Here is a 26,804-nt window from a genome sequence, read left to right as displayed (position 1 = left end):
CTGCCTCAGTCCCAGGAAGAAGTTTGTGATTTGCTGCATGCTGCTCCCTTCCAAAATATTTTGCCCAGGGTCTACATCAAAGGTAAGAAGCTGAGAGGGAAGCAGTGGGCAGACTCAGAGGTCTCTGCCCAGAAGCTGGTTCTCTCCCATTTCTACTGAGGATTAGTTCTAGCCCTGTTTCCCCCTCCAAACAGAAAAGTGAATACAGCCAAACGTCAGGTGCAAACAAAAGCCAAGGGTGCATTTCCTGTAGCCTGAAACCTCAGTCAGTTTGGGGGTTCCCTTCAGGTTTTAAAGCCATTTCACAGCCTCTTTGGAGAATGACAGCATGAAATGTCCATCCCAGCAGGAGCGATCGGTAGCAGGGACATGCTTTTGGACACGTGTGATAAAGCTGCTGCTGAGACTGCAATCGCACATCCCTCCCTTCTCTGCATCACTGGTTCCCTCATTGCTGTCGGTTTGGCTCCCTGATCCACAGTCCCCTTGGATGGTTGCTGGGGGGCAGCTCTGAGCAAACTCGGCGGAAATTGCGGGTCTCCACTTCCTCCTCTCATTTCACTGTTTGCTGCTCGCTTGACAGAAGGAGAACGCTTGGAGGTGCGCATGAAGCGTCTCGAAGCCAAGTATGCCCCACTTCACCTGGTTCCCTTAATAGAGAGGCTGGGCACTCCGCAGGTAAGGATTTCATTGAAAGGGATGGCTGTTGAAAACTCGTAGCAGTCCCCGGACGGCCTGTTTGGCCTTGGGACAGTGATCCTTTTTTTTTTTTTTTTTCATTGATTTATTTTTTTTCTGCAAAACATCAATTGGACAAGCAAATCAGAATCCTTGCCCTAGCAGACACCCTGAAGGGAAATCTGTGAGCGGGTCCAGTGATGTTGTGCTTCTGCCTCTGGTCAGGAGACCTGGCAGGGAGCTGTAAGTCAAGTGTGCTAGAAGCCAGTTCTGAATCAGAACAACTCTGAAAAACTCTCCTTCTCCATTTTGAAAAGATGGAGAATTGCTGGAGTGGTTTGAGGGGAAACTTTGCAGAGCTATCCCTAACGTAATCAATTGCCATCACTTTTGGGGTTCTCATTTTAGGACTGCAGCTTGGTCTATTTTTAAGCTCATCCCTGTCAAGGAATACATCTGAGAATGGTTTCCCTCCTAGCACATGCTTAGAGCTTTAGCACATGCTTAAAATGTCCATTAAAGTATCTTCTTGACGTAGGTCTCAGCTTGGGAAAGATCCCTTGTGCAGAAACTGAGTATGGTTTAAAATATGTCCATAGACTGTCAATGTAATGGGCAAAATTTGAGCTCCACTGATAGTAATAATCAAACTTCCAGTGCCCACTTAATGGGATTGATGGGGTAGAAAACATCCGAAGTATCAAATGAATCAACACCCTTTTTCTGTAATGTACTGCTGAGGGAACGGAATGAACACTCAGCTGTATGAGGTGACAGATCTAGGGCAGGCAGAAAGTTGTTGATTTTTTTCTCTTGTTTTTTTTTCTGATGAATGAAGGACATTTTGAACTTCGCATCATTGGAAATCATCTGAAACAAAGAAATTGGCTGGATAACTGAGGGCTTTGTCTTACTTTGTAGACACTTCCTTTTAAAGGAGACACTCGAGAAAAAGAATTCACCTCTGTGTTTTTGTGTGTTTGTGTTGGTCTTTCTATCTTTCCTTCTTTCCATGCAAAATCATCATTGAAATCTGCTATTAGAGTCACTCGTTGCTTATCCCTGCCATAGTTATAACGGTGATGAAAACAAAAGGTACTTCATGTCCAACTAAAATATAATATTTCTGTAAACTGTTCCCATATTCATCACACAGGTACAGTTGGGTACCGGATTTTTTTTTTTTTTTGAGCTCAAATGTAAATGAACACAAGAATCGCTTTCTATAGGTGCCTCCATAGCTTCTAAGCTTGCTCCTTAACGCAGTTTTGGACATGCATTTTGGAAATGCAGTTTTGGACACAGGCCATATGGGATATTTCCTGCAGAATGCATAAATGCCTTTTAGCAATTGTTCAGAATCTGAGTAGACATTGCCTTCTAGATGCCTCTCCCAAAAGGTGGCCCTCTGCATTTCATAGAATTCTGTGCTGTGAAGGGGCTGAGCCAGAGTTAGTGGGGATGTATCAGTCTTTGCAGGTTTTGGGTAGGGTTCTGGCAAGCTCACCACTTAAAGGTCTGTAAAAGAGGTTCAAAAACTGGAAAATCAAAACTGGTTTTGTGCAATGGCAGGAAAACTGTCAGTGATTGTTGTAAATAATTACTTTAAATTGGGAATCCAGAAGCAGCTGTTTGATGGGTCATTCATAAAGAACCAGGGGGATCAAAGTGGTTCATTAAAGGAATCCTCTCCCTTTTAATACTGACCATAGGAGTATTTAGTAAGGGATTTTCAAATCCTTGCTTGGTTAGTCTGTTTTTTTCACTGGAAGTAACAGAAGCCTTTCCTTCTGAAGACAGAGGGAATAGTTGAGCCAGCACAGTGGCATCCTTTGACAGTTTATCTTGAGACCATCCTTCCTCTCCTGATCTTAGAAATCAGTGGGACCCCAGACTGTGAGGCAGCTCTGGCCACAAGGTCAACAGCTGTCCAGCTGCCTTCCCCATGTTAGATATCTACCCAAGGATGGTAGTCCTATATCAAAGACTGGTCTTACTGTGATGAATTTTAGAACCAAATTCTGTCTGTGAATGTGCATAGCTGATGGCACTACTGCATTGTAAGCCATATGCCTCCCTTTCTAAATTAAGACTTCTTCAGAAACAGTGTACTAAGATCACTGGAGAAGTTTGTTATCCGAAGTACCACTTTTATCACTGTATCTTAGCAAACAGTAATACTAACACCTAATTTATATTTGAAATGGCTCTACTTCTACTGTGTCCTCATTTAGCCATGATAGACTGGTGTCTGCAAATCTGTACCCATAAGAGCCTGGAGCGGGTGAAGACAGGGAAAGTGTACAGCATTTAGCTATCGAAAAGCTGGATAAAATAAATCTTTACTTGCTAAGCAAACACATGCAGGTGCGTGCCATGGAACTGGTGATATCATTCCTGAGTTTAACAGGTTTAGGGATCTCAGCCCCAATCTGGCCTCTGCAGACCAATACAGCTTTCCCATGATATTTGCTATTAGTTAAACATTAACTGAGCTGAGGTTCCCAGAACATCCTTGAGATTGTGACACAAGCAAGAATTGTAATGCTTCTAATTTCAAGAGCCACTAAACTAAAAATGCTTTAGGTTACTTCCAACATAAACTAATAGTCAGGAAGGGGGGTGTGCAGGCACACTCATAAATTTTTCATAGTGGAATGAAGGTGATCCAAGTCAATGGAGCATAATTCATATTCCTAACGTCTGGCCAGGACATGTCCCTGCCCTTTGTCCCAGCTGCTCTGAGTCCCCATCGTGACTCTGATTGGGATAATATTTTCATAGGCATTACAGGGATAGCTGGAAATGGAGCAAATACTTAAAAACTACTTAAGGCTCCAGGAAGTCCTGTAGGACACTCGGGGTCTCGGGAAGTGTCACGCTTGCTCTGCGTGTCTCTGCCAAAGTGGTGAGAGGGGTAAAAGGCTCTGCCTGTGGGGCTGGGGGAGCCTCTCATCTACCAGGGTGAGCACGGCAGAGCTGGAGCCTCCCACAGCCACAGGCACAGCTCTGACAGCACTCAGCTCCCATTTCCCATGTTATTGTTGGCAGCTCTGCAAACAGAAGTCAGTCATGCTTTGGAACAGCAATAAATAGGGCAGCTGAGAGGATATCAGGGCAGCAAGTGACCCCCATGCTTGTACCACAGCTTCACTCAGTGAGCTCAGGGGGGTCACTGCTCCCAGGGGCAACCCCTGCTTGCTTTTTTAAAATCCCCATTTTTTTTTTCCTGCGGGAGCAATGGGGATGAAACGAAGTTGATTCTCTTTTCATTTTCCTTTAGTGTAAAAGCCAAAATAACTCCATCCAGTGGAGCCATTCCAGATTTGTATATCTAAATCTGAGCAGCAATGTCACAGAAATTGTCCATACATGTAAAGCTTCCACATCTGGAAAAAGTATTATTTGACTTTCTTATAAACCACAGGTTTTCCAGTATTAAGGTTCCAGTGGCTTCTCATCTTGCTCAGAGCTTTTTAACCCTAACTACAAAAGAAATCAAGTAAGCCCTAGGCCATCTACATTTTAAAGAGATAATGGCAATGTCCTGGGAAGCAAAATGTCCCTGTTCTCTCCTGTTTTATTTTCATAAGTTGCAGAAATGGTGACATGAAACCCAGCAATGCTGAGTAGCCCTAACAGAACAGAACAGCATGCTAGCAGAATTAAGGATCAGTATTTCTGATCAGAGCTTTGCCTTCACCTTTCGTTTTCTGATGTACATAGTTATTCCAAAAGATACTGAGGTTGGTAAAATATAACTGAGCACAATATGAAGTCTCCTTCTGTTTGAGGGTTGAGTATTCTCTGGTGGGAAGTGCCATGGGAGCAGCCATCAGAGGTAAGGTTGGACCTTCCATGGGGTCTGTGTTAACTTTGAAAGAGCCGGGGAGAGACCAGGAAGCGTTAAGTCCCGCGAGGGGGTCCATCTGTGCCACATCATCACTTCTGCTCCTTTGGTTGTCCTCCTCCCCAGCAAATAGCCATCGCCCGGGAGGGTGACCTGCTGACCAAGGAGCGGCTGTGCTGCGGGCTGTCCATGTTCGAGGTGATCCTGACGCGGATCCGGAGCTACCTGCAGGACCCCATCTGGCGCGGGCCGCCCCCGACCAACGGGGTCATGCACGTGGACGAGTGCGTGGAGTTCCACCGGCTCTGGAGCGCCATGCAGTTCGTGTACTGCATCCCCGTGGGCACCAACGAGTTCACTGCAGAGTGAGTGTCCAGGGGCCGGCAGGGACAGCCTCGGCCACTGTGGAGGTAGAGGGAGAACGTGGGTCCCTGATGTAGCTGTGCATGGATATAAAGTGATGCTCAGAAGGCTTTCTATCAGAACAGCTGGAGAAAAGAGCAAGGTAAAGGGACGTGCCCAAAGGAGGTGGGCAGATGGGCCAACAACCCAAGACTAGGTCCTCACCCATCTCACCCTGTGATTCACCCTGCACAGCCCGGCCTGGGTGTAATTCTGCATATCTCCCTGTGAGTTCAGTTTCTCTTGGTGTACACCCACTTTCTAGGAGCAGGACTGAGCCTGATTTCCCTAGGAATTCACCAAAGACAGTTCCTGGTGCCACGGTACTTCTCTTGCCTGACTTTATCCTGTTATCTCTCCCCACCCCATCTCCCTGTCCTCCTTCCAGGCAGTGCTTTGGAGATGGTCTGAACTGGGCAGGTTGCTCTATTATTGTTCTCCTTGGACAGCAACGGCGCTTTGACCTCTTTGACTTCTGCTACCACCTGCTGAAGGTGCAGAGGCAGGATGGGAAGGATGAAATCATAAAAAACGTGGTAAGTTGAAAGGTGAGGTCCCAAAGGACCTGAACTAGCACACTCCTCTGTTTTCTATCTTGCTTTGTCCAAACTCATCAATTACAACCATACCCAGTGTTAACTTTATTAAACTGGACACATTTACTCTAAGGTTTCCAGCTGCAGTCTCAGCAGAGAGGCCAAGGTTTTAATTGGCTTGAAAAGCAAATCATTTTTCTCCCAAAGCTTTCCCTTCTTCCTGGGGTTGGGAAGCAGGATCTGAGGAGATGGTATTTCCAGCAACCATCTTGTGATCTTGGTGGCTTTATCAATAAGCAGCTGGGAGTCTAAACTTTGGAACAGTTAACTTAGGACCACTCACTGATCTTGTTAATGCTCTGGCTTGAGTCATCAAACCCTGTAATGAAGCGAGTCACCAGTCCCTGGGAAGTGCTAAGTGGAACAGTAACACGTGTTATAGCTGCTTTGCTTTAGCAGAGGTTTCCAGCAGCAGGTCAGAGGTACTGCTACTTTCTAGCTGATCAGATGACATAAGACTCTTCATCTACTGTTTTTCTCCCTCGCCATCCCTCCAGCCCTTGAAGAAGATGGCCGACAGGATCAGGAAGTATCAGATCCTGAACAACGAGATTTTTGCCATCCTAAACAAGTACATGAAGTCGGTGGAAACAGACAGTTCCACGGTGGAGCACGTGCGCTGCTTCCAGCCCCCAATCCACCAGTCGCTGGCCACCACCTGCTAGTGTGGACACGGACCCCACGTGGGTTGGGAAGGGAGAAGGGACTGAACCCAAACCAGCTGGGAGGAGTAAACTTGGTGTGAGACCTGGCAGCGAAGTGATGCTGGGTCTGCCTCTACACCCGAGGACGCATCTTCCCCTCGGCCCCGTTTGAGTGCATGTTCCTCTGTACCATCCCTGTGATCGGTTTTACTTGTAGCTTTCGGACTTGGGGGTGGGTGGGGGTGGGTGGGCAAAACGTGCTTTTATTCCATGAAGTGGTCCAGTTTCTCCCTGTGATTCACTCGGTCAGACACATCATCACTCTGAAGCCATACTGCAGCCCCCTGCGTGGGGGTCCTGCTGGAAGAGTCCCATGCTTCCACAGCGCCGGGAACCCGCTCCCACCGCAGGAGCAGTGGGGCAAATCAGCCCCCCCAGTGACATGTGCCACCGGCCACAGAGCAGGAGGGTCTGAAGACAAGTCCCTGATTCACTCTTGGAGGGGAAGAAGGGATGAAGGCAGGATGGCACTGATGGCAGCGCCCTGAGGATGAAGCGATGGGTGCAGAGGAGCCCTGCCAGGGGGGTCGTGGATGGCTGTGTGCCCCAGGCTGAGTGGGCTTCATGCTCTCGGCCTCTCCAGCATTTGTTAGATGGAGCTTTGGCATGTGGGCTTCAGAATAGCGGTGATGTAGTCACCAAATAACTCCTGAGCACTTCAGAGAGCTGGGGAAAGAGAAAATGGCCTGGCTTTTTCCCTGCTATGGGACATCCACTTATTTTAAAGCAGAGGTTCTCCCCTGAAGACACATCTTCCATGGACTAAATCAGATTTCCTATGGACTACAGAAGAGGCTGCATTCATGTGAATGTGCTCTTGAACATATTAACTTGGGTGGAAATAATCACTGGTCCTGGCAGGATGCAGGTGTAGTTACCTTGAACATACCGGATCTTTGATCTTCAGCCAAGGATGAGAGTTGGGGTGTATAATCTCTTTATGTTCAGGGATGCTGTTTTCCCTTGGTTTACACAAATTCCTAGTGGCACAGTGACCAAATACCTTTCTTCAGAGAATGGTAACTATCAGCAGGGCTTAGGAAACTTGCCATCACTCAGAAATGATGTAATTGTTTAGAAGAGGTAAAACATAGGATAAGCATTAAAAAATACCAAGAATTTTGCAAGTTTAAAGGCTTTCAGAGGGAATACTGGAGTCTGTTTCCTTTTCCTACTCAGCTAATCTGAGATCCCTGGATAATGAGAACAAATTCAGGTGGAACTTGAAGGAGGATTTCATAACTCATGGTCTTCCCTGCTTCCCCTCGGTAGTGTCACTGGAGTGATAGAAAAGCTTGTGCTTGAAGTTAAAGGAGATCAAACCACATGGTCCAAGAGAAAATGATCCCAGCCTCACCACTGCCAAAGTTTCCTCAGCTTTAGCCTGGTCACAGCAGATAATTGCTGTGACAGTTTACAGATGTGATAAAATATATTCCTTTCATGCATTTCATCATGCCTTGTAAACTGTATGCTGTTACAGATGTTAAAAGGCAGAGCCTGGGCGTTAATTCTCTCAAAAGGAACATAGAATTAATTACTAGGAATGTCCCAGCTGGAGTATTTTGTCTTAGGAAACAACAGCCAAACTACTGTTGGTGAGAGATGATCTTGCTGGGTGGGATGAATTTCTTCTCTTGGACCTTCATCACCTACTCCCATGGAAATCAATAAATACTCCACACATGACAAGTGCTAGACATTTTCACACCTTGAGATTCCTTTAATTACTGAGACAGACATTTCAACTGGAGGGAGGAAATTGTGCAGCACAGTAACCTGAAAGTAAAATGAAATCTCAGGAAGTCTGGCTGAAATCCTGGAGTGGCGGGGAAGGACCCAGCCCAACAAGGCGAGTTGTTTCCTCCGTGTTGTGAGGAAGAGCAGCAGAAGAGCATCTGGAACTTGCTGACACTAACAGGGCCCTTGCTCTCTATTTACTCTTCTACTAAGGATGTCAGTTCTGTTTTTCCATCATGTTCCAACACTTCTACACTACTGGAGTGAGGCTATTTAAAGATATATATTTTTAAAAGGAAAAGGAGAATCAAGCACTTTATTTTTTGTGGAAAACAAGATATGAGGAAGATAGATCCAACAAAGGTCCAGTTTTTCCTGACCTAAATAGTAAGTGCTTGTTATTTTGGTATGAAAGTGTTGTTGAAAAGGTGGCACAAGTCTCTGTCTGGCTCTCAGAGCCACCTCTAGGCACAGCACAAATTAAATGTCCTACTGCATCTGTTATTAGGGGATGTTGGAGTCTTTCCAGAAACCAGCATGAGCAAGAGGTTGCTACAGAAGGATGAACTGTACCAAATGGCCCAGTCTCAGCTATCTACAAAATGGGATGTAGTAAGGTGAATTTAAATGCCTGTTTTCATCTGTTTAGGTCTGAAGTGAGTTGTGAGATATTCCACCTAAACCTGTAAAACTCTTTGCATTCTTTTGCTGTAGTTTTGCCATAATGATTCCTGAAACCCTGCAAAACACCGTTGCACGTACTTGAAAGAACAGGTAAATGAAATCTATTTGTTGCCCTTGGATTTGCTGGCAAAAATGTAAAATCCCTTCAGATTCAAAGAAATTAAATATTTTGAGCAAAATGTCAAAGTGCATGAATGAAATGTAAAGTGTTTTGACTGTAGAGTGTATGCAGATGTTTTGCCTTATTGCTCAAGTCGTATGAGATATCAGCTGGGAATAATCTTACGGTCTTAATTTCTGAGATTTGATGTTACTGTCCTTAGCTTCAGTTCTTTCATCCTCCTTGACTGTGTATAAGAAAGAGGTCCAGGCTTAGGTCTTCAAACAACTCCACGAAAGTGGATTTTTTTCCTCCATCCTTTTTTTTAATGTCATCACCGTTAATGGAAACAGGGAGCAAATTGTGACAGTAGAGCTAAATAGTAACAGATTGCCACAGGTTTGGACATATTCTCCGCACTTGGAGACTTTCTGCCAAATTTGGGTGTCTTTCTTGCAGATATGCTCCAATCCTGTAGTTTTCAGCCTTTTATAATCTGGAGACCCCTAATGTTCTTTTCCTAGGGAAATGTTGACCCCTGTCCGAATACTTCCAAGTCCAGGGACTATGGACTTGCTTTTTTACCTGTATTTTCCTCCTTATGCTGAAGTAGTCTGCAAACTCCCTGGGATCTACCAGCCACCACTTGGAATGTGTACTTCAAAGACAAGTTGTTGGCTCAATGCAGGAATTACAGGGCGGGAGAAAGGATGGCCTGTGTCATGAATGAAGTCAGACTAGGTTATTTTAATGTTCCCTCTGGCTTTGCCATTATAAAATGTGACTATTGGCAGTGCACATGCTTTTCTGGAATGATGCTACACTTGACTTTCAATGCTACAATAGAAAGGGGAAGCAAATTAGTTCAAGCTCAGCACTTCAATGGTTTTCCTTTTAAAGTCTGACAGCACTTAGTAGCACTGAACAACGTTAGTCCTTTTTCTCCTGCATTACTCCAGTCCAGTAGGTTCATGTATGTTTGAGAAAAAAAGAAAAAAGAATTGAAGGTGTAAAAAAACCCAAGAAAATATTCTCCAAAACTGTTGTCAAATGTACCATATTTGTATGAAAAGCTGCTTGAGTTATTTTGTACAATGAATTTTATTTATGGTGAGGTATATTTACGCTTGTGATCTGATACAGTGTTAAATTTTTGATCCATATTTGCTATGCAGCTGAAGATGATATTTTGGTTTTGTATTTTTTGCTGTTGTTCTGAAATACAGCCAACAGAAGCTTCCATCTCCATTAGAAGTGCTTCTGCAAGAGTAAAGCATCTGGTACCTGGTGATATGTCCCGTAACACAGCAATCAACAGTGTGTACAACAAATGTGGGATGACTTTTGTGATGAAGAGAAATAAAAATTGGGCTCATTCATGAAATGGGCAGACTTTACTTTGTGGTGTTGTTATCATCGTGATATCTGTTATTTAGGAAGAGGCTCCAATTGCACCTGGCACAAAGGAAAAGCAAAGTTGATAAAAATGTCGAGCTTTTGCCAAAACCAAAGAAAAAAAAATGAGGCATTTTGGTCAACAGAGAACAGACATATTTTCCTATCAAAAAGTTAATGATCTTAGAGAAAAACTTCCTGGCACAACAAATATTTATACGAAAACTTGTTTTATTATTAGGCAGTCAGTGGAGGGAAAATTATATAATTATTTTTAATACAATTTGACAGGCTCTACTGAAAACAAAGCTAAACTGAGGAGAACTAATTTCCTATCATTACCATACCCTTGTCAACTCCACAGGGGCCTTTTTTATTCCAGGAGATGCTCCTCGCTATTATTTTCCCAAATTTCCATTTGAAACCATTCTTAATTTTGTGTTAGAAGCATCCAAAGATCAGCTGCAGTTGTTGACTGCAGAAGGAGTGGGAACTGAGGGGAAAAGATTTTCTGGGAGCTGAGGAATTAAGGTGAAACAACTGACATGGATCTATGGGAGTGGGAGCTCCTGTGCTCAGCTCTAGATTAAACACTGTAATTGATGTTCCATTTCATAGCTTCTTCCCAAGGTTCCTCACAGGAACAGCTTCTTAGCTTAAGAGGAACAGAAATGCAATGATTCTTCACATAAAATTGGAAGTCAACTTTACACCATGACCAGGCAGCTCTGTTGATCTTTCCAATGTGCTTTAAGTCAGGATGTGCTGCAGCTTTGTGGGTGACATCCTGCTGTGCAGAACTGTTTGCCCAATGGCTGAAAGTTGCCCAATGTCTACTGATTTCAACATGGTTCTGCAGGGAATGGCAAGAGAGGAGAGCAGGACTTTCTTCCTGCCCTGGCCACTGATACTGGGCAGGTTGTTTGGGTTTCACTCTTTCTTCCATCAAGACTTCTCTTTTTTTTTTTTTTTTAAACTAATTTTAGCTGCTGTGTCATGCACACCCCAGTTCTTACACCAGCCCTAAGAAGAGCTGAGAGCACACATGGTCTCACCTGAAGCCAGAAGCAATTTTTGGTTTGGGTGTCAGGGTCCAAGACTCTGAATTTTGAACAACTAACCCTAAGGGACCAGTATCAAAGATATAGGCCCACATCTTCTTCCTAGTGTTCCTAAATACGTTTCATCTTCAAATTAAAGGCACTTCACCCATTTGAAGAACAGTACATTAATGATTGTTTTATTCTTTCAAAAGCTTAACAAAATTACCCTTTCTGTGACCCCTTCTGCAAGCCAGGAGTGCCTTTCATATCTAGTTTTGCTTGATTTAGAGTTCTGATGCAAATGCCTGGCAGATAAGAGGTCTGCAAACAAACGATCTGCTGATTGCATGTCACTTATGTCACTTCACCTCTGGCACCCACTGCTGCTGCGATGCCCGCTGAGCACCAGCTCCCATCCATCACCAACCCACCACTCCTGTTCTGACAACATACATGCTTTATGGGGCCACAGTGACCTGGATCGCTGAACTGATCTGGATAAAATATTTAGCAACCCTGGGAGAAAGGAGCTGGGGTGTGTTTTGTGGCCTCATGACCCTGGATCACTCAGCAGCCCCTCAGCACAGACCCACAGGTACGTGCACTGGCGTGGGGAAGGCAGCTCCACAAGGGTGGGAACCCACCGTGGGTGTGACTGGCTTGGGAACTCTCCCTGTTGGTGGTGTCTAAACCTTTGTAGCACCAAATGTCAGCCTCAGCCACTGCAGACACAGTTACCTTAAAACAGGCTGAATTAAAGCTGTCTGCTCAACTAAGTTCAGTCTTTCAAGCCTCGAGCATCCTTTCAAGTAGTGCTGCAGTCATCCAACAGCAGGCAATTCCTTTAACCCTTACACTATCAGGTCATTGACAGAAAAAGGATTTACCCTCTCTTTGAAGCAGCAAATGGCTCCTCGGAGCCCTAAAACTATACAAAGCCAGAGCAGAATGCTGCAATCCTGTTCAGAAAGTTTCCACAGGAACCATGCCTAGCAGACATCCAAGGGCAAAAGTTTCCATCACCTGTTAGCACAATACTTCCACCATTATTTTTAATACAGAACAGTTGATACCCAGTATTTTTCCATCATTTTTCCAGAACAGGAGAGATGAGAAGACAAGAGCAGAGCAAAGAAAAGCCTTTTGATGTTGCTAAAGAGGTTATTTGCATGCAAAGCTGTCTTGCTCTGCCCCCTGGATTCCAATCAAGTTTTTTGGCCTGGAAACCAGTATTTCAGGAGGAACTGCATTGTTAGAAGATGAGCTGCTATGGAAGACTCCCTGATTTCTGGTGAGTTATTTTTAAGGCAGCATCTGATGTGAGTATCAAGCACTGAGGTCATAGCTTGGAGCTGAATTCCCTTAATTATAGCCTTCCCATTAAAATGAGGATATGAAGCAATAAAAGAGGCATTGGCTGCATCCCTGCTTTATTGTTATCAGTCTCAACTTGCCCTTGACTGAGTGTAGAAGGCAATTCTATGCCAATCCTACCTGGCTTTAAACTCCCATATTGCCATACACAGCCTTGCTAATTCCATCAAATGCAACTCCTGTGACTCTGTGATTTTATGCACTGCACCCCACAGCCCCTGCACCAAAGAGAAAGAAATATGTGACACACTTGTGTCTGTGGTTGATTACAGGATCTGACTGAAGTTTCTCCCACAGTGGTGACAACTGGGCACACTCCTTCCCTGGTATCTGATAGAGTGAGCTTACACTGCAGTGTCTGCTCCTTTGGGGACCTCTTCCCTGTCATGTCTCTCTTCCCAGAATTTAGAATGGCTTCTTTTGGAGGTCTCACCCCTTGTCAAATCTGGCAAAAGTCAGTCCACAGCGTCAAATATCTTTGGGAAAGGTAAAGCTGTGGCCCTAAGTGCCTATTGCTTTTAACTGCACCATGCTGTGGCAGTAATGTATGAGGCTGCACCATGACCAAAAGGATTATTTTAATCCCAGATCTCTTCCATAAAAATTAGCTCCCTCCCTCACCCCTCTTTGTGCACAGTGGGCAGCACTGCTCTGCACAGATAACAACACACACCCGCAAAAGCTTGGAATTTATTTTGGACAGAGTTTAACTGCCAATAACCACATCACAATTAGGACTCCCCAGCTACAAGCAAGACCTCAGGGCGTTGGAAAAGGTCCAGCAAAGGGGAGAGCCCCACAGAGCACCAGAGCAAACAGGTGGGGCAGCCTGTGAAGGGACAGGGGATACAAATTCCCCAGCTAGTGCAGGCAGTCAGCACTGCAAACACAGCAAATACTTGTCCCACTCCACCATTGGTTTTTGCAACCAACTTCATATTCACACATTGCATGAATAGCCTTAATTAATATCAGTGAGTAAATTTACTAAATAGAGGTCAAATCCTGCCATCTTTGTCTCACCCAGGGTCTTGCCCCTTTTGCCTGCCTAATATATAACAGCAGCAGAAGTTGCTCCTAGAACAGTGAAAAATTAGCACATTTCATTTCCTACTTCAAAACCTGCTGCCAAATGATTAGGATTGATTATCAAGTGCCCTGTGATAAAGGGGAGGACATGGGATTTGGCTGGCACAGTCTCTCCCAGCCAGTGACCCGCAGGACTGTGATGGATGAACGGACCTGATTAAAATCAAATGACTCACAAAGCACTTGAGCATTACATTCGCTGAAGAAAAGAGTTGCTCGGAGATAGGATCAGGCGCTGAGTGAAGGAGCCATGAGGTGTTAGCAATGCTGCAGCCTGATGGTCTAAAGGCAATTTCTGTCTTAACAAGTAATTTAGTTTATGGGGAAAAAAGAAAAGCAATTTTTCAGACATCTTCAGATCCTGCAAATCTTACATCTTTATAATGCCATATGACCATTCCTACCTATAAATGTGGGCCTGGTGCTATTGTTTTGCTACTGGTTTTCCTTATCTCTCCTGACTTACAGCAAAACCTGGCTAATGGCACCGAAAGGGCTTTTGTATCAGCAGTAGGTTTCTGTGTACACACGGCCACCGAGCACAAACGCAGGAAGGGAGGTCGGCAGAGAAGGGTGAAGATGAAGGCAAGACACACTGGTGTGCAACACTCCAAAACGTTCACAGGCTACCATCAGCAAGGGAGGCTTCGGCTGCCGTGGGAGGGGGAGCTGATGGAGTATCCTCTTCTCTAGGCTGAAAAAACCAAGATCAATACGACTTCCCCTTGAGACTCTCCACCATCTTCTCCTTTGGATGCTCTCTAACAGCTTTACATCCTTCATACATTGTGGAGCCCAAAACTTTTAGGCTGGAAAACACCTCTAAGCTCATCAAGTCCAACCATTAGCCTAACACTGCCACTAACATTTCTCTTGTTTACTCTTAGTTTCTGTTCCACCACACCCTGCGCACGTTTGAAGCCCCCGGGCTTTGCAGCGTGCACGACCCGCTCAGCGCACACCGGGGTCCCCTAAATCTGCGCCTGGGCTCACACCCCTCCGAGCCACGCTCGGGCTGCCACGGCACCTTCTCCTGCCGCTGCAACAAGGAAAATACACTCCAGAGGAGAAACCCTGGCAGGAGCCTCATCCCAGATCTGTGGGAAGGAACAGAACCCCCCCGGCTGCCGCCCCCGGGCAGGCGTGGACGGGGATGGGGACGGGGCACAAGGGCTGCGGGGAGCCGAGGCGGCCCCGGCGGGCATTGCAAAGCTCGCCCGGGTGTTGCCGTCGCTGCTCCGAGCCCATGGAGGGGCCGGCCCTTCCCGGAGGAAGGAGGAGCCGGGCGGGCACAGGTGTGCGGGCGGCCCGGCCCTGCCCAGCCCGGCTCTGCCCTCGGGATGCGCTGAGCGCCCGGAGCACGGAGGCGATGGAGCCGCTGGAGAGGAACAGCAGCTGCAGCAACGGTGGGTGCAGCCCCGGGGGGAGCGGGACCGGCCCGGGGGGGAGCGGCGGGAGAGGTCCGGGAAGGGGCTGAACCTGCGGCACCCCCTGGCCTTTTACCCCCCAACAACCACCCCCGCCCCGGCTTTGGGGCTGTCCTCTGGCACTGCTCTGGTTTGTTTGTTTGTTTGTTTGTTTCTGGATTTGGGGTTTCTTTTGCGTTTCTTGAGGTCTGTATAGGAATTGGAAAACTTGAGCCACGCAGCCTGCGCTGCTGGCAGCCAGCACCGCGCTCTGCCAGCCTCACAGCACACAGAGAACTTGTGTGGGACTTGGGGGTTTAGTCCTTTAAAGATTAACTAATCCAGTCGGTGATCACACCATCCCACTGCCTTACACTTCTGCCTGTTGTGGAGGTTTTCACCCAGATGGGGAGGCAAATTCCCCCCGTATCTCCCAAGAAAGTTATTTCCACGATCAAAGATGTTTTTCTATTAGAGAACCTTTGGAAATTCATCTAGAAAATCACTGGAATTTTTTCCTTTTGAAAAAAGTTTATTTCCAGTTCAGATCCAAAACGTCAGCTATGTGTGCTAGGACCAGGGCTTGCAGCTGCAGAAGATCTAAGCCAGTCTCCTGGTTCAGGAAAAACGTGGGACCCATGCCCAGGCTGCTGGTAGTGCTGGGAGCAGTTTAGCCATTGCATACTCCTGCCTATACACACAGATACTTGCTCCATATTTCCTACACGAGTTCAGGCAGAAAATTGAAGTCTTTTACTACAAAGGGACTTTTGTGACACTCCACCTGGCTTCTCCTTTCCCCACGGTCACAGTCACGCTGTCTTTACTACACTCAGAGTGAAGATTGCAATAGAAAAGATGTGCTGGGTGTGGTAGGAGTGGCGGGGTGGAAGAAATTCAGCAATTTTCCCACCCACACACAGCAACACACCTTGGCCAGAGAGACAGAGCTGTAGTGCTCTTGGTGTTAACAGCAGAAAACCGTGACTGCTCTCAGTCACTCCACACTGGCAGGACTATGTTTGCTTTAGGAGTACTCAGGCACTCTATAAATAGGTAGAATAAAACCATTAAAAAGCAGGGGCAATGTAGAGATGAAACTTTGGTCTGAGACAAACCTGTTGTTGTCTTATGACACAGTTCAGTACACAGAGCTGGAACAGATGCACAGTTACAAAGTGCTGGCATCACTCCACATTAAACCTGAAGTTATAAGCTGCGGATGTAGGGATTAGTTGGCTGGACTGCACCAAGGCCTTTGAATCAACAAGGTTGAGTGTTGCTGATGCATAGTTCAACTCCATAACATCTGAGTTTGGTGGAGATACTCTAGCATATATATTTGTAAGTTCAAATTACATTATTAGAGAGGTCCTTGTGGCCTTCCAGTTCAGTGTGTAGACTGATCAACACGTTCAGTGTCCAAGAGATGGTTGAACTGCAGGCCATAAATCTGTCACTCACCTTGCCATTTCCACATGTGAGTAAAGAGGTGTCCTGAGCTTTTGAGAGCTGATGGGTATGTGCTGTTAGGGTGACAGCATGGGTGGCTGTTCAGGGGGACATCTGAGTGAGTCCAAGGGCAATAGAGACACTCTTGATAGTCATGTCAGTAATTTGCTGGTTTATCTCCACGGTGGTCTCACAGGGTCTCTGATCACCCTTTCGTGCCTTTCCCGCCGGGTCGTGTGCCAAGTGATCAGCGATGCCGACCCAGCTGACTCTGTCCAGGACAACGGGACTTCGGGTAGTTTCTGGATAACTCAGCTGGAAAGCAGTTATGGATTCTACATTGGCCTGGGCTTGGCTGTCTTCTCCAGCTTCCTCATTGGAAGCAGTGTCATCCTCAAGAAGAAGGGGCTGCTACGGCTGGTGGAGAAGGGAGGCACCAGGGCAGGTAAGGGTTTTGGGGGGGTGGCAGGAGGGAGAAGGTCCACCTCTTCCAAGAACCACATACATCATCCAAACTCCAGCACTCATAAGACAAGAGAACACCTCTGGGTACAGTCAGTCTTCTGTCAGCAGTGTAAATTTGACCTTTTGTGGATGCATTTTTGTGTGTGAGACTGAGACAGCAGTGCTGTGTAGGAGCTGAGGAGCTAATTTACAGAGCCCTGCTTTGAAAGGAGCTAAATTACAGAGCCCTGCACTGGAATACCTTAGCTAAAAGCAGCATTCCCCTGCCTGGCACAGCAAATAGCAGGTGAAGTGCCCTGTGCGATGAGATGTGCCCCCACCAGAAGAACTGTACACGTCCATCACAGCTCTTGCATGGGAAGGAGTGAGGCCAGGAGGAAGCAGAATGCTGAAAGCTCTTTGAAAGGGGCCCCTTTGCACAAAACTGCAAGTCATCACCATGACACAGACCAGCACAGCACTGTGACCCCACTCTTGCTCTTATTGATGCACTAGGCACGTGTACTGAGACAAGGACGTGGCCCCATGTGCCTTAATTAGCAAAAGCCATTTATGAATGCAGGACTGCACACCAGTGCTGTGTGTGAGCTCTGCTTGTGGTTTCAGAAGGGTTCCTTCTGAGGTATGTTGCTCAACAACCTGTAGATAACTTTCCTCTGGCACCAGACTCTTAGGGTGAAGCGTGTGTTTATAGATGGGCAGTGGTGCAGGAGCACTGCCTACAGCAGAATTGCACTGTGGAATTGGACACGTCCCATCAGCATTGCAAACGTGTTCTAGCAGCAGTGTAAGTCCTACCTGGCAGCTGACCTACTTGCATAACTACAAAACAAAGCAATGATAATTAAAATACTACCGCTTCCAAGGCCTGGCCTGGGAACAATTCTTAAATAATTTTTCAGAGGGAGTAAATATCACCATCCCCATTTTACTGCGTCCCCATATGGGGACACAGAGGCATGGAAGGATAAAGTGACTGTCCAGAGTCAAACAGCAAAGCTACCAACAGCACCTGAGCCACAGGCCAGTCTCAAGTCTCCACCCTCTGCCCTTAGTCTGGCCACACGCAGCTGCTGGACACAGATGGGTTTGGCATTATATTTATACAAGAAATATCAGTTGCTTCAACTGTAGCAGATGTCTCTCTCCTCCTTCCCTCCATGAACTCTTCCCACAACAGAGCCAAGTGAGTGAAACAAGAGCAAACCCCTCCCTATTTTTCAGAATGTTTAACAAGGAATTAGATTAATGACAGAAAACTGCAGCTGAAAAGAGTTCTTGAGAAAAACCCCAACCAAGCAAAAAAAAAAAAAATCCCCAAAAAAATAAACCAGCAATTTCTAAGGAATACCAAAGGATAACATTTGAACTTCAGCATTTGTGAACTTCTTGAGGAACCAGAAGAGGCTAAATTCTAGCAAAAGATTTGTCCCTGTATCCTGAAGTCTTCCTGTTCAACCGTTCATTTCCCCTTGTCCTATCTCGCCCTTTAATCTCTCAGACCTAGGGTGTCACCCCTTCCATCTGAGCACATCACTTTTCTCCAAGGCAGGTCAAACACTGCTGTTACTGACAGCTCCAGTTGAGTCAGATTTATCAAAAAATGGGCTCTGTCTGGCCCAGTAAAATCAGGGTTCACAATGTCAGCAGGCTTAAGCTCCTTATGTCTAACAGCTTGTGGGTTAGGACAGAGCTGGATTAGTTCCCAACACAGTATGTCCATTCCTCCTTATTTACATCCCTTTTCTTTTCATTCAGTTGTTTCAGTGCCAGGAATTATTTTTCATCAGAAATGCTCAGTCACATCGTGGCTCTTCCACATAAAGTTAACATCAGGTTTGCTGGCAGTTCATGCTGAGGCCCTGTAATACAGTCATTGTACACAGCAGTGTACAAAAGGAGCAGATAGCTTCTGGGACAGGACACAGAGAGCCTTCACCTTGCAATTTATCCCTCTCCAAAGGGACATTTCTCATCTCTTGCTCTGATGAACATGGTTGTTAATTCTTGCATACCCATGTGCTTTTCTTCCCCAGGAGATGGAGGCCATGGCTACCTAAAGGACTGGCTCTGGTGGGCTGGCTTGATAACCAGTAAGTAGAAGCTCTCTCCCTGGGTTTGAAGCTTTTCCATGGTCTGTCCCTGTGAATAAGGTGTGGAACAAGCTGTCTTGTGGCTTAAAGCCTGTTCTCTGTTGAGTTCCCCCATCCTCAGCAGAGGATCCTCAAGGAGAGGAGAGGCAGTGAGCCGTGCAGGATCTCTCTCTCCATCCCCCTGCAGAGCTGGTAGGACTTGCTAGCTCAGTTTTACCTGATCAAAAGCATGAAAAGCCAGGTTTTAATAAGGCAGCTGGCAGGTCTGCCTGTGTACCAGGCACAGGGCAAACAGCTCCTGTGTGTGTCTGGGGCTCCAGGAAAGGTTCCTGCTGTGGCACAGGGAGATAACAGAGGTGCTGGTAGAAGCTCCTTTCTTGAACAAGGCTTGCTTTCCCTTAGAGCAAGCCTTAAAACCATTCTTTAGTGCTGCAGTCTTAAATAGCTCCTCAAACTGGACTCAAAGTTGCAGAGAGAGCAGTGGATTTCACAGGAGGGTTTTTCAGAGCCCTCTTCTCTGGCTCTCACTGCAGCAGCAGCAGCTCAAGGTGCCCCCACCTCGCCCTGCCCTTGCAGCTCCTGTGAGCGAGCACACAGCCCTCACTGCTTGGGGACAAGGACAGCTCAGCCAGAGAGGGCACCACAGCCCCAAGGACACACTGGGGGGGTGAGGAGCAGCCTCCCAGCGCTGGGCCTCCCACAGCTGCCCCTCTCCCTCATTAACCCCCAGACACAGCCTGGCTGGGCGGGAGGGTTCGGTGAGTTCTCATGGGTCACCCCTGACATGGCCAAGCCCTGGTACCCCCAGCCCTCCCCTGTGTGGGTGCAGGGCTCCAGGGGTGCCTCTCTGCTTGTGTTCATTTGTTATAGAGAGATTTTCACCCACTCTCTGCCTCTGTTTAGCAGCAGCATGGAACACCCAGCATAAAACCCACTCTCCAACTGATATCTTACTGGTTTGCAAGCCCACAAGAGAAAACATAAAATGTACACTGTAACTCACTGGTATTTATTTTTCTTGTGTTTGTTTAGTGGGTGGAGGGGAAGCTGCCAACTTTGCTGCCTATGCCTTTGCTCCTGCAACTATTGTCACTCCTCTGGGGGCTCTGAGCGTGCTCATAAGGTGATTTTGTGTTTAGTTTGCAATTTGCCATTTTTTGTTTGACTGTTTGTCTTGTAAAGATAGAAGGAACTTGAAGTGATGCTAATATGATTTATTCTGCCTAGAGGAAAAAAGTGTTTCAGTGTTTTCTAAAAAAACACTTTAATGATTGTTGTCCTTTGGGGGGATCATTTGGGAATCATTGAATTAAGTAGTCTGCCCTTCTGGAAATGCTACATGTGGATAGCAGCCACATGCACTGCAGATTAAACTATTGCAAATATCATATTACCTCCTTCCTTATTCCAGGTCTTCATCCAATTCAAGGTTGTTTTGGTTGGTTTGGTTGGTTTGGTTTGATCTTGTAGTCAACAGTACTAAAAATCTAAGCGGGTCAAAAATATCAGGCTTGTTTTCAAACTGCCTCTCATTTGCCTTTTATTTTCTAGGCTTTTAGGGCATTCTGATGTTGTGGGTTTTTATACTTCTGACTGTTGACAAAAGGGCTGAAACCTATTTTATTTCTTTATTTTTAGAAAGGAGATTCCTACCAAAGTACATGACTCTGAGTACTGAAGGTTTTATAGAAAGACTGTTACTGTGAAATGCATAAGCAGACTGAGAGTTAGGACTGCTCCTGGTGTCTTGTCCCAAATTTTTATGGATAACAACTAGATATTTTTGTAGATATATCTGTAGCCCCAGCACCTTCCACGTTTCTTTGAAGCTTAATAGTTCTGCTGATTTAATTAGAATTAATGTGACTTTTGTTGTGAGGTTCAGGTTTTTTTCTGTGTTGCACTGGTCCTTGAAGTAACTTCCTTGAGCACTAAAAGCTCCAAAATGCCCAGCAGCTCGTGAGTGATTCTGTAGGCCCTGACAATATTTCTGAGGATGTGTTAATGCATCCAGCATTTTTGCACCTTGCTGACTCAAGAGCTGTGATCTACAGATCACACTTGCACCTCTGCAGGTTCAGCTCAGTAGATACAATGTGATTGTGTATTAACACACCAGAATCCAACCAATTTACACCAAATTTGTGTCCTTATATCACATGAAAGTATTCTTAACTTTATTTTAGCTGCTCTTCCTTCTTTAAAGGACTGTAAAGCACCATCTGACATTTTTCTGTCCCGTGCAGTGCCATCCTGTCTTCATATTTGCTTGGAGAATGGCTCAACCTGCTGGGAAAGCTGGGCTGCATGCTGAGCCTGGTGGGCAGCACTGTGATGGTGATACATGCTCCAGAGGACGAGGAGGTCACCACTCTGGATGAAATGACTTCCAAGCTGAAGGAGCCGGGTATGTTTTCCTCTTGGGGCTTGGCAGTGCCTACTGCTCCCTGTTCTTGCTGCTCAGTTTTGAATTCTCCTCTCCCTCTTCCAGGTTTCCTCGCTTATGCTGCGATCCTCTTGGCACTCTGCTTCCTCCTGATCTTCTACCTGGCCCCCCGTTATGGCCGGAGCAACATCCTCGTCTACCTCACCATCTGCTCCGTTATTGGTGCCTTCTCCGTGTCCTCAGTCAAGGGCTTGGGAATTGCCATCAAGGGCTTCTTTGCTGGCCGGCCTGTGCTGCAGCACCCACTGACATGGATCCTGGTCATCACGCTGGTGGCAGCCATCACTACACAAATTAACTACCTCAACAAGTCCCTGGATATTTTCAACACCTCTTTGGTGTTTCCCATCTACTACGTGCTGTTCACCACCATCGTCATCACGACTTCCATCATCCTCTTTAAGGAGTGGGTCGCCATGACCGTCATCGACATCATCGGGACAGTTTGTGGCTTCCTCACCATCATTCTGGGGGTGTTTCTACTCCACGCCTTCAAAGATTTGGATGTCAGTTTAGGGAATCTACCACAAGTCCTCCAGAATGAAGAGCAAGTGCCGGTCACCAGAGATGACAAGAACATCCTGATAGAGGTGGACAACTCCAGCATCGCCCCAGAGGATAAACCCAAGGTATTCATGCTCTACACCTAACACATTATGTGTGAGGGGCTGGAGGGTGGGCCAATGGGTTGACCAATATTCCAGCTGTCACTGAGCAGTTTAAAAAAGGAAAAGCAGAAAATAAAACCATCAGTGTCTTATCCAAAGCTTGGTAGAATCAAGCCAAAACTTTCTCCAGGTTTTTGGATGTGATCTCAGTCACGGTGTGGCAGCAAGGGGTATGTTTAATCCTCGCTGTGCCTTAATACATGCAGCCACTGAAAACAAAAATCCTCTTGAAATATGATAGTCCTGGGACAAAGCTCCTCTCCGAGGCCCCTTCCCATCTCTTATTCTTGGCAGGGCTAATGTTTACTCTTGAACTCCTTCCCCTGGGTGGCCACTGATGTCTTTATTTCCAGAGCTTGATTGAGTCATTGATTTGTGGGTTTTGCCTTTTTTTTTTTTTTTTCTTTCTAGGCACTGGCATGAACTCTAAAATACACACCAGTATCTCAAGTGGAGATGAGACACGAGGACTGAACAGTGCACTCCTGCTATTCAGACTCTGCTCATCCATATTTGGTCACTTGCTCTGCAAATAATGGGACAAGAATATTGGTGAATATGGGCAAAACTTGGCAATTTTTGGAATAGGCACTGGCTCAGGCTCAGTGGCTGGACCCAAACCATGAAGTGCTTTTGAACTGTAGCAGGGAAATCTTTTTCAACTTTTGTTTTTCTGTGAGATCCAGGAGTTTCCCTGCAGCACAGTGTTAATTATTTTTATAGGAGTTTTGGTTGTTTGGGGTTTTTTTTTTCCTTAGCAGCCACGATGTCCAGGCCATGTTGATGTGGTTGGTGAAGTTTCTGGGCCTGATCCAGACCTCACCTGAACAAGGGGCAGCCTCTTCTCAGGCTGGGGAGCTCTGTCAGGATAAACTCCATGTCAGGAGAAACACTGCCACTGTCCCCAAGACTGCTTGTGATAATCTTTTCAGTCTGAAAGACAAAGTGGCTGTAAATGTTAAGTATTTTTTTCCTTAGGAAATATCTTGACCTTTGTGAGCCCCCCAACTCTTTCAGCCCCTGTCCTGCTACCATTTAAGCCCCGAAGCTTTTTTGTTGCTGTTTAGAAAGAGGTATGAGCTGCGTGTTAAAAGCTGAACAGGCATAAGAGGGTGATGCTCTGCAGAGCTGCAGGGATGCAGTTTATCCCAGAGCAGTCCCACTCACTTCTCTCCATCTCTCCCAGTATAGTATACCTGGCCTTTTGCTCATGGCTCATCTTGGAAACACCCTTGGATTTGTATCATTGGTCAGGATGAAGGGATGGGAGAAATAACATTTTTAGCTGAAAAGTGAAAAAGAAAGGTATTACTGCAGTTGAAAGGTTTTCCCATCTCACTGCTGGGTCTTCTGGGGAGACTGGAGTTCATTTGCTGACAGCAAATCCCAATCAGGGAGCAGCAAAGCCTGAGCCAGTCCAGAGGCAGCTCTGCCTGGGTTATCCCTGGACCACAGCACACACTGATACTGCCTGAGATGCTCACCTGCTTATACCTGGGTCTGAGCATCACTGAGCAAATGCAACTTGGGGTTGCAGGAGAGAGGACTATACAATCTCTTAATAACATTTCAGTACTATTTTTTTGGAATGTGGAAAGGAAAATAAAGGTTTTTTTTTTCTAAAAAAATATAACAGTTGCAGGTGGATCTGAAAGTTTTTAATGATTTCTCTCATCTTACTGGTGTAGCCCTAAAGGATAAACAGGCTGAGGGACAACAGAAAGAGCATCAGGAGCAGAGTAAAACAGCAGCGACCTCCTTTGGTGGCAGACAATAATCCAGGTCACTCACTCGAACTTTGGTTTCAGCATCCTAATCAGTGTAATGCTTTATGCATTTTATTTTAGAAAATGACTGTAAATGGGACTCAACTCACTGCCTAGAACTGTATATCATAAAAGCCATTCCTCCAGCAATCCTGCCATCTCTGGAGAAATGCCACATTGAAAATGAAGATTTGAACCGAGGTAATGAAATAGCACAGAGTGGAAGGAGCATTTGTTAATGACAACCAACAAATTTATTAAAACCAGGCAAAAGGCACAATGACTTGCATTCAAGTATTTGCATAGATGCATAGAGAGCATTATTGTAAACCATTAATAAACCATTAATATGGTGGACACAGGAAAAAGTGAGATGTATTTTAATATACGTTCTCCCAAGTAACATTATCTTTCAAAAAAACCAGGTTTTACCATCCTCCTGCAGTTTCCCTGTCCTCATTCACTCAGCTTGCACACATCTGAAAATTTATAAGGACTTACTTAAAACTGCCTTCTGGAGACTTTTATGATATTCCAGCAATAAAGTTTTCCATTGGAGTTTGGGCACATCCAGTTGTTCTCTGAGCACTGTGTGTCCAGGGGCATTTTTTAAAACCTTGATCCCATGCTCACATGAGATGCAGTGAAAATAATTTTAGTGATTTTGAGTGGCCATTTGCTGAAGATCAGGGGTTGGAGCAGAAATGTGCTGCTGTGGCCTCAGTGAGGGCTCAGAGAAAAGATCAAGTTCTTGTGATTGAATCTACTACTACAGTGTATGTACAGTCCTGCTCCACCTGTGAGCACCAAAACATGCCATGACATCCACAGCCACACTGGCTGCACCCCAAGAAACAACAAATTTTGGGGGTTCTTTGAATATACATTTTTATATGTAATATATCTCAACTATAGAAAAAGACATAATAAAGATCAGAAAACTTATCTTTCACTTGCTAGACCCTGATTCAGAAAGGAGTTTTTTAGGTTGGTTTGTTTTCCAGGCACGTAAAAGGTAAGAAAAGGTCTAAAATTAGTGAGATAAGGAATAATCAGTGAGAAATTCAACCCTGTGAACTGTTTCCTTGTGGAGAAAGAGGTAGTAAAGTTGTGAAAACTAGTGTGGTTTAAGTCCTTACAGGTACACTACTACATATAACTACAAATTTAATGAGTACTTGGAATTTCTCTGGTTGGGGTTTTTTTTAGTAAGTATATCTTAGGGAAAGAGAACCATCAGACAAGACTCTTTTTCTTTATGCCAATAATACAGTTTCTCACATGTGGAGCAGCAGTCACGCTGTTTGAGGATTTTTCCGTAATAAATCAGACACAACAGAGCTGTTGTAACCACAGCTCCAGATTTCCCTGTGTTCTCCTAGGGAATCATTTCAAGGAAAAAAAAAAATATCTGGCATAACAAAAGGTCTTAATTTAAAATCCTGAGGAAAAAAAAAAAAACAACCATACAAAAGTCCAAACTATTAAGAGAAGAAAAAAAAAAAACAAATTCATAAGGGAGAATCCTCAGGGTCAGAACCATCAGCTGCTTAAAGTGCACACAGACAGCTCTCTCCATCCATGGCCTGGAGGAAAAAACCTGGAGTAAAAGAGCTGTCATACAAAAGCACCATGTGTTGTGTTAATATTTCTGCTGTTTCTCCACTGGGCATTTTTAAGGTAGGTTTCTCAGTGGTTTGGGGATTAGACAGCCCATGCTGAGTTACTGCTCAGCACAGACTGAAGTCTGAGATGTGCAAAAGTGTCTGTTGATCGCGGTACCGCATGCTGGAGAGGAGGTCTCAGCACTGCCCTTTGCTGAGCTTCCTTCTGGCCTTTTGTTCTGTCTCTTGGCCAGTCTCCCTGTCGTACCTTAAGTGTGTCCTACTGACATGGATGAGAGCTCAGGGGCCATGCTGGGGATGCTTTCAGGTTTTACAGCACCGAGGGAAGACAAGCGAGTGCTGGAGGACAGACAGGTTGCAACGCTCTTGCTGAAGATGGTTATATAGGGAAAATAATCAATCCACTCTACTAAAGCCAGTCAAAACCCACAGTGGCCCACAAATTATATTTCCCTGGTTTGCTCCCTGTTGTGGCCCCACTTGCCACACACTGTAAACTGAAAATAAACTGAAGAAAGTTACCACCAGCTGCCTTCTGCTCTCCCAGGAGGCAGCGGGTTCTTTATAGCACCAACGTATGCTCCTGCAGCTGCGTGGAGGGGCTGAGGAAGCCAACAGGGCTGAGGCTCACATAAAAGCCCATCAGGGCCAGCACCTGCACTCACAGCTTGTTCTCCCTGGTAGCACTTCAATAACTGATTAAAAACACGTGAAACCCCCCTCACCCCATCCCTGCGTTGGATATTGCACAACAATGTTTCAATACCGTACAAACAAGTCATCCCTACACGGAAAAGGCTGTCAGCAGAGAGGGTCCAGCTCAGCTTGGCATGTACCTGGGGCACTCCTGCCACACCTGACTGCAGCTTGGTGAGTCACGGAGGAAACGGGAGGCAAGAGGAGAGGAACGGAGACACTGTGGCAGGGAGCGTGTTTTTGGGTGATGAAGACCATCCAGTACCCTGTGAAGGCCAGAGCCAGCCAGGACAGACTGCTTCAGGAGTGCCCACGGGAGCCTGGCTGTCCCACTTTCCAGCTGTTCGCTGCTCCAGCCATCCAGACGCCAGTATTCTGGGTGAGATGGAGAAAGGGAAAAGAGAGAGGAGTGAGCAGTGATGGAAGAGCAAGCACTGCCCTTGCCCTCTCCTGGAGCTGATGTTACTGCCAGCCTGGGGCAGCCTGCATTCACACCCTAAAAGCATCACCTACACAGGAAACTCTCCCACCA

The 26,804-nt window shown here is 45.9% G+C and overlaps 3 protein-coding genes across 8 annotated transcripts in view; 2 read left to right on the top strand and 1 right to left on the bottom strand.

The window, feature by feature from the left end:
- CYFIP2 (cytoplasmic FMR1 interacting protein 2) overlaps nucleotides 1–10,151 on the top strand; it is a 53,180-nt gene extending 43,029 nt beyond the window's left edge. For 4 of the 5 annotated variants that reach the window (XM_032702870.1, XM_032702872.1, XM_032702869.1 and 1 more), the window contains 5 exons: nucleotides 10–82; nucleotides 584–678; nucleotides 4,655–4,893; nucleotides 5,319–5,466; nucleotides 6,024–10,151. In XM_032702870.1, coding sequence (XP_032558761.1) covers nucleotides 10–82; nucleotides 584–678; nucleotides 4,655–4,893; nucleotides 5,319–5,466; nucleotides 6,024–6,191 — 723 coding nt within the window. In that variant the 3' untranslated portion in view covers nucleotides 6,192–10,151. The remainder of the gene's footprint in view (nucleotides 1–9; nucleotides 83–583; nucleotides 679–4,654; nucleotides 4,894–5,318; nucleotides 5,467–6,023) is intronic. The other variant, XM_032702873.1, reaches the window with a different exon arrangement.
- A 4,777-nt stretch (nucleotides 10,152–14,928) lies between these two features.
- On the top strand, nucleotides 14,929–24,509 carry NIPAL4 (NIPA like domain containing 4). 2 transcript variants are annotated; one of them, XM_032703155.1, is made up of 7 exons: nucleotides 14,929–15,061; nucleotides 16,710–16,958; nucleotides 19,015–19,071; nucleotides 20,104–20,194; nucleotides 21,318–21,478; nucleotides 21,563–22,146; nucleotides 22,597–24,509. In XM_032703155.1, exons 1-7 carry the CDS (start codon nucleotides 15,025–15,027, stop codon nucleotides 22,606–22,608), a joined length of 1,191 nt encoding a protein of 396 aa, XP_032559046.1. In that variant the 5' UTR covers nucleotides 14,929–15,024; the 3' UTR covers nucleotides 22,609–24,509. The 2 variants fall into 2 exon arrangements, with proteins under 2 accessions (XP_032559046.1, XP_032559045.1); XM_032703154.1 differs by lacking the exon at nucleotides 22,597–24,509 and having other exon boundaries at nucleotides 21,563–22,167.
- Nucleotides 24,510–25,667: 1,158 nt separating this feature from the next.
- ADAM19 (ADAM metallopeptidase domain 19) overlaps nucleotides 25,668–26,804 on the bottom strand; it is a 32,393-nt gene continuing 31,256 nt past the window's right edge. The window contains exon 23 of the mRNA XM_032703153.1: nucleotides 25,668–26,647. Within this exon, the coding sequence (XP_032559044.1) occupies nucleotides 26,573–26,647 (75 nt within the window). The 3' untranslated portion in view covers nucleotides 25,668–26,572. The remainder of the gene's footprint in view (nucleotides 26,648–26,804) is intronic.

This window comes from Chiroxiphia lanceolata, chromosome 15 (genome assembly GCF_009829145.1).
Source record: "Chiroxiphia lanceolata isolate bChiLan1 chromosome 15, bChiLan1.pri, whole genome shotgun sequence".
In the NCBI taxonomy this organism is placed as follows: Eukaryota; Metazoa; Chordata; class Aves; order Passeriformes; family Pipridae; genus Chiroxiphia; species Chiroxiphia lanceolata.
Note: the sequence above shows the minus strand (reverse complement) of the source record. Positions and strands in the feature narration are given on the sequence as shown.

What these genes read in the sequence shown, in the direction of transcription:
- NIPAL4 (XM_032703154.1), top strand. Translation starts at nt 15,025, where the DNA reads ATGGAGCCGCTGGAGAGGAACAGCAGCTGCAGCAACG. An exon ending in GTGGGCTGGCTTGATAACCA is followed by an intron (nt 19,072 to 20,103) that starts GTAAGTAGAAGC and finishes GTGTTTGTTTAG; the next exon opens with TGGGTGGAGGGGAAGCTGCC. An exon ending in GCTCTGAGCGTGCTCATAAG is followed by an intron (nt 20,195 to 21,317) that starts GTGATTTTGTGT and finishes TGTCCCGTGCAG; the next exon opens with TGCCATCCTGTCTTCATATT.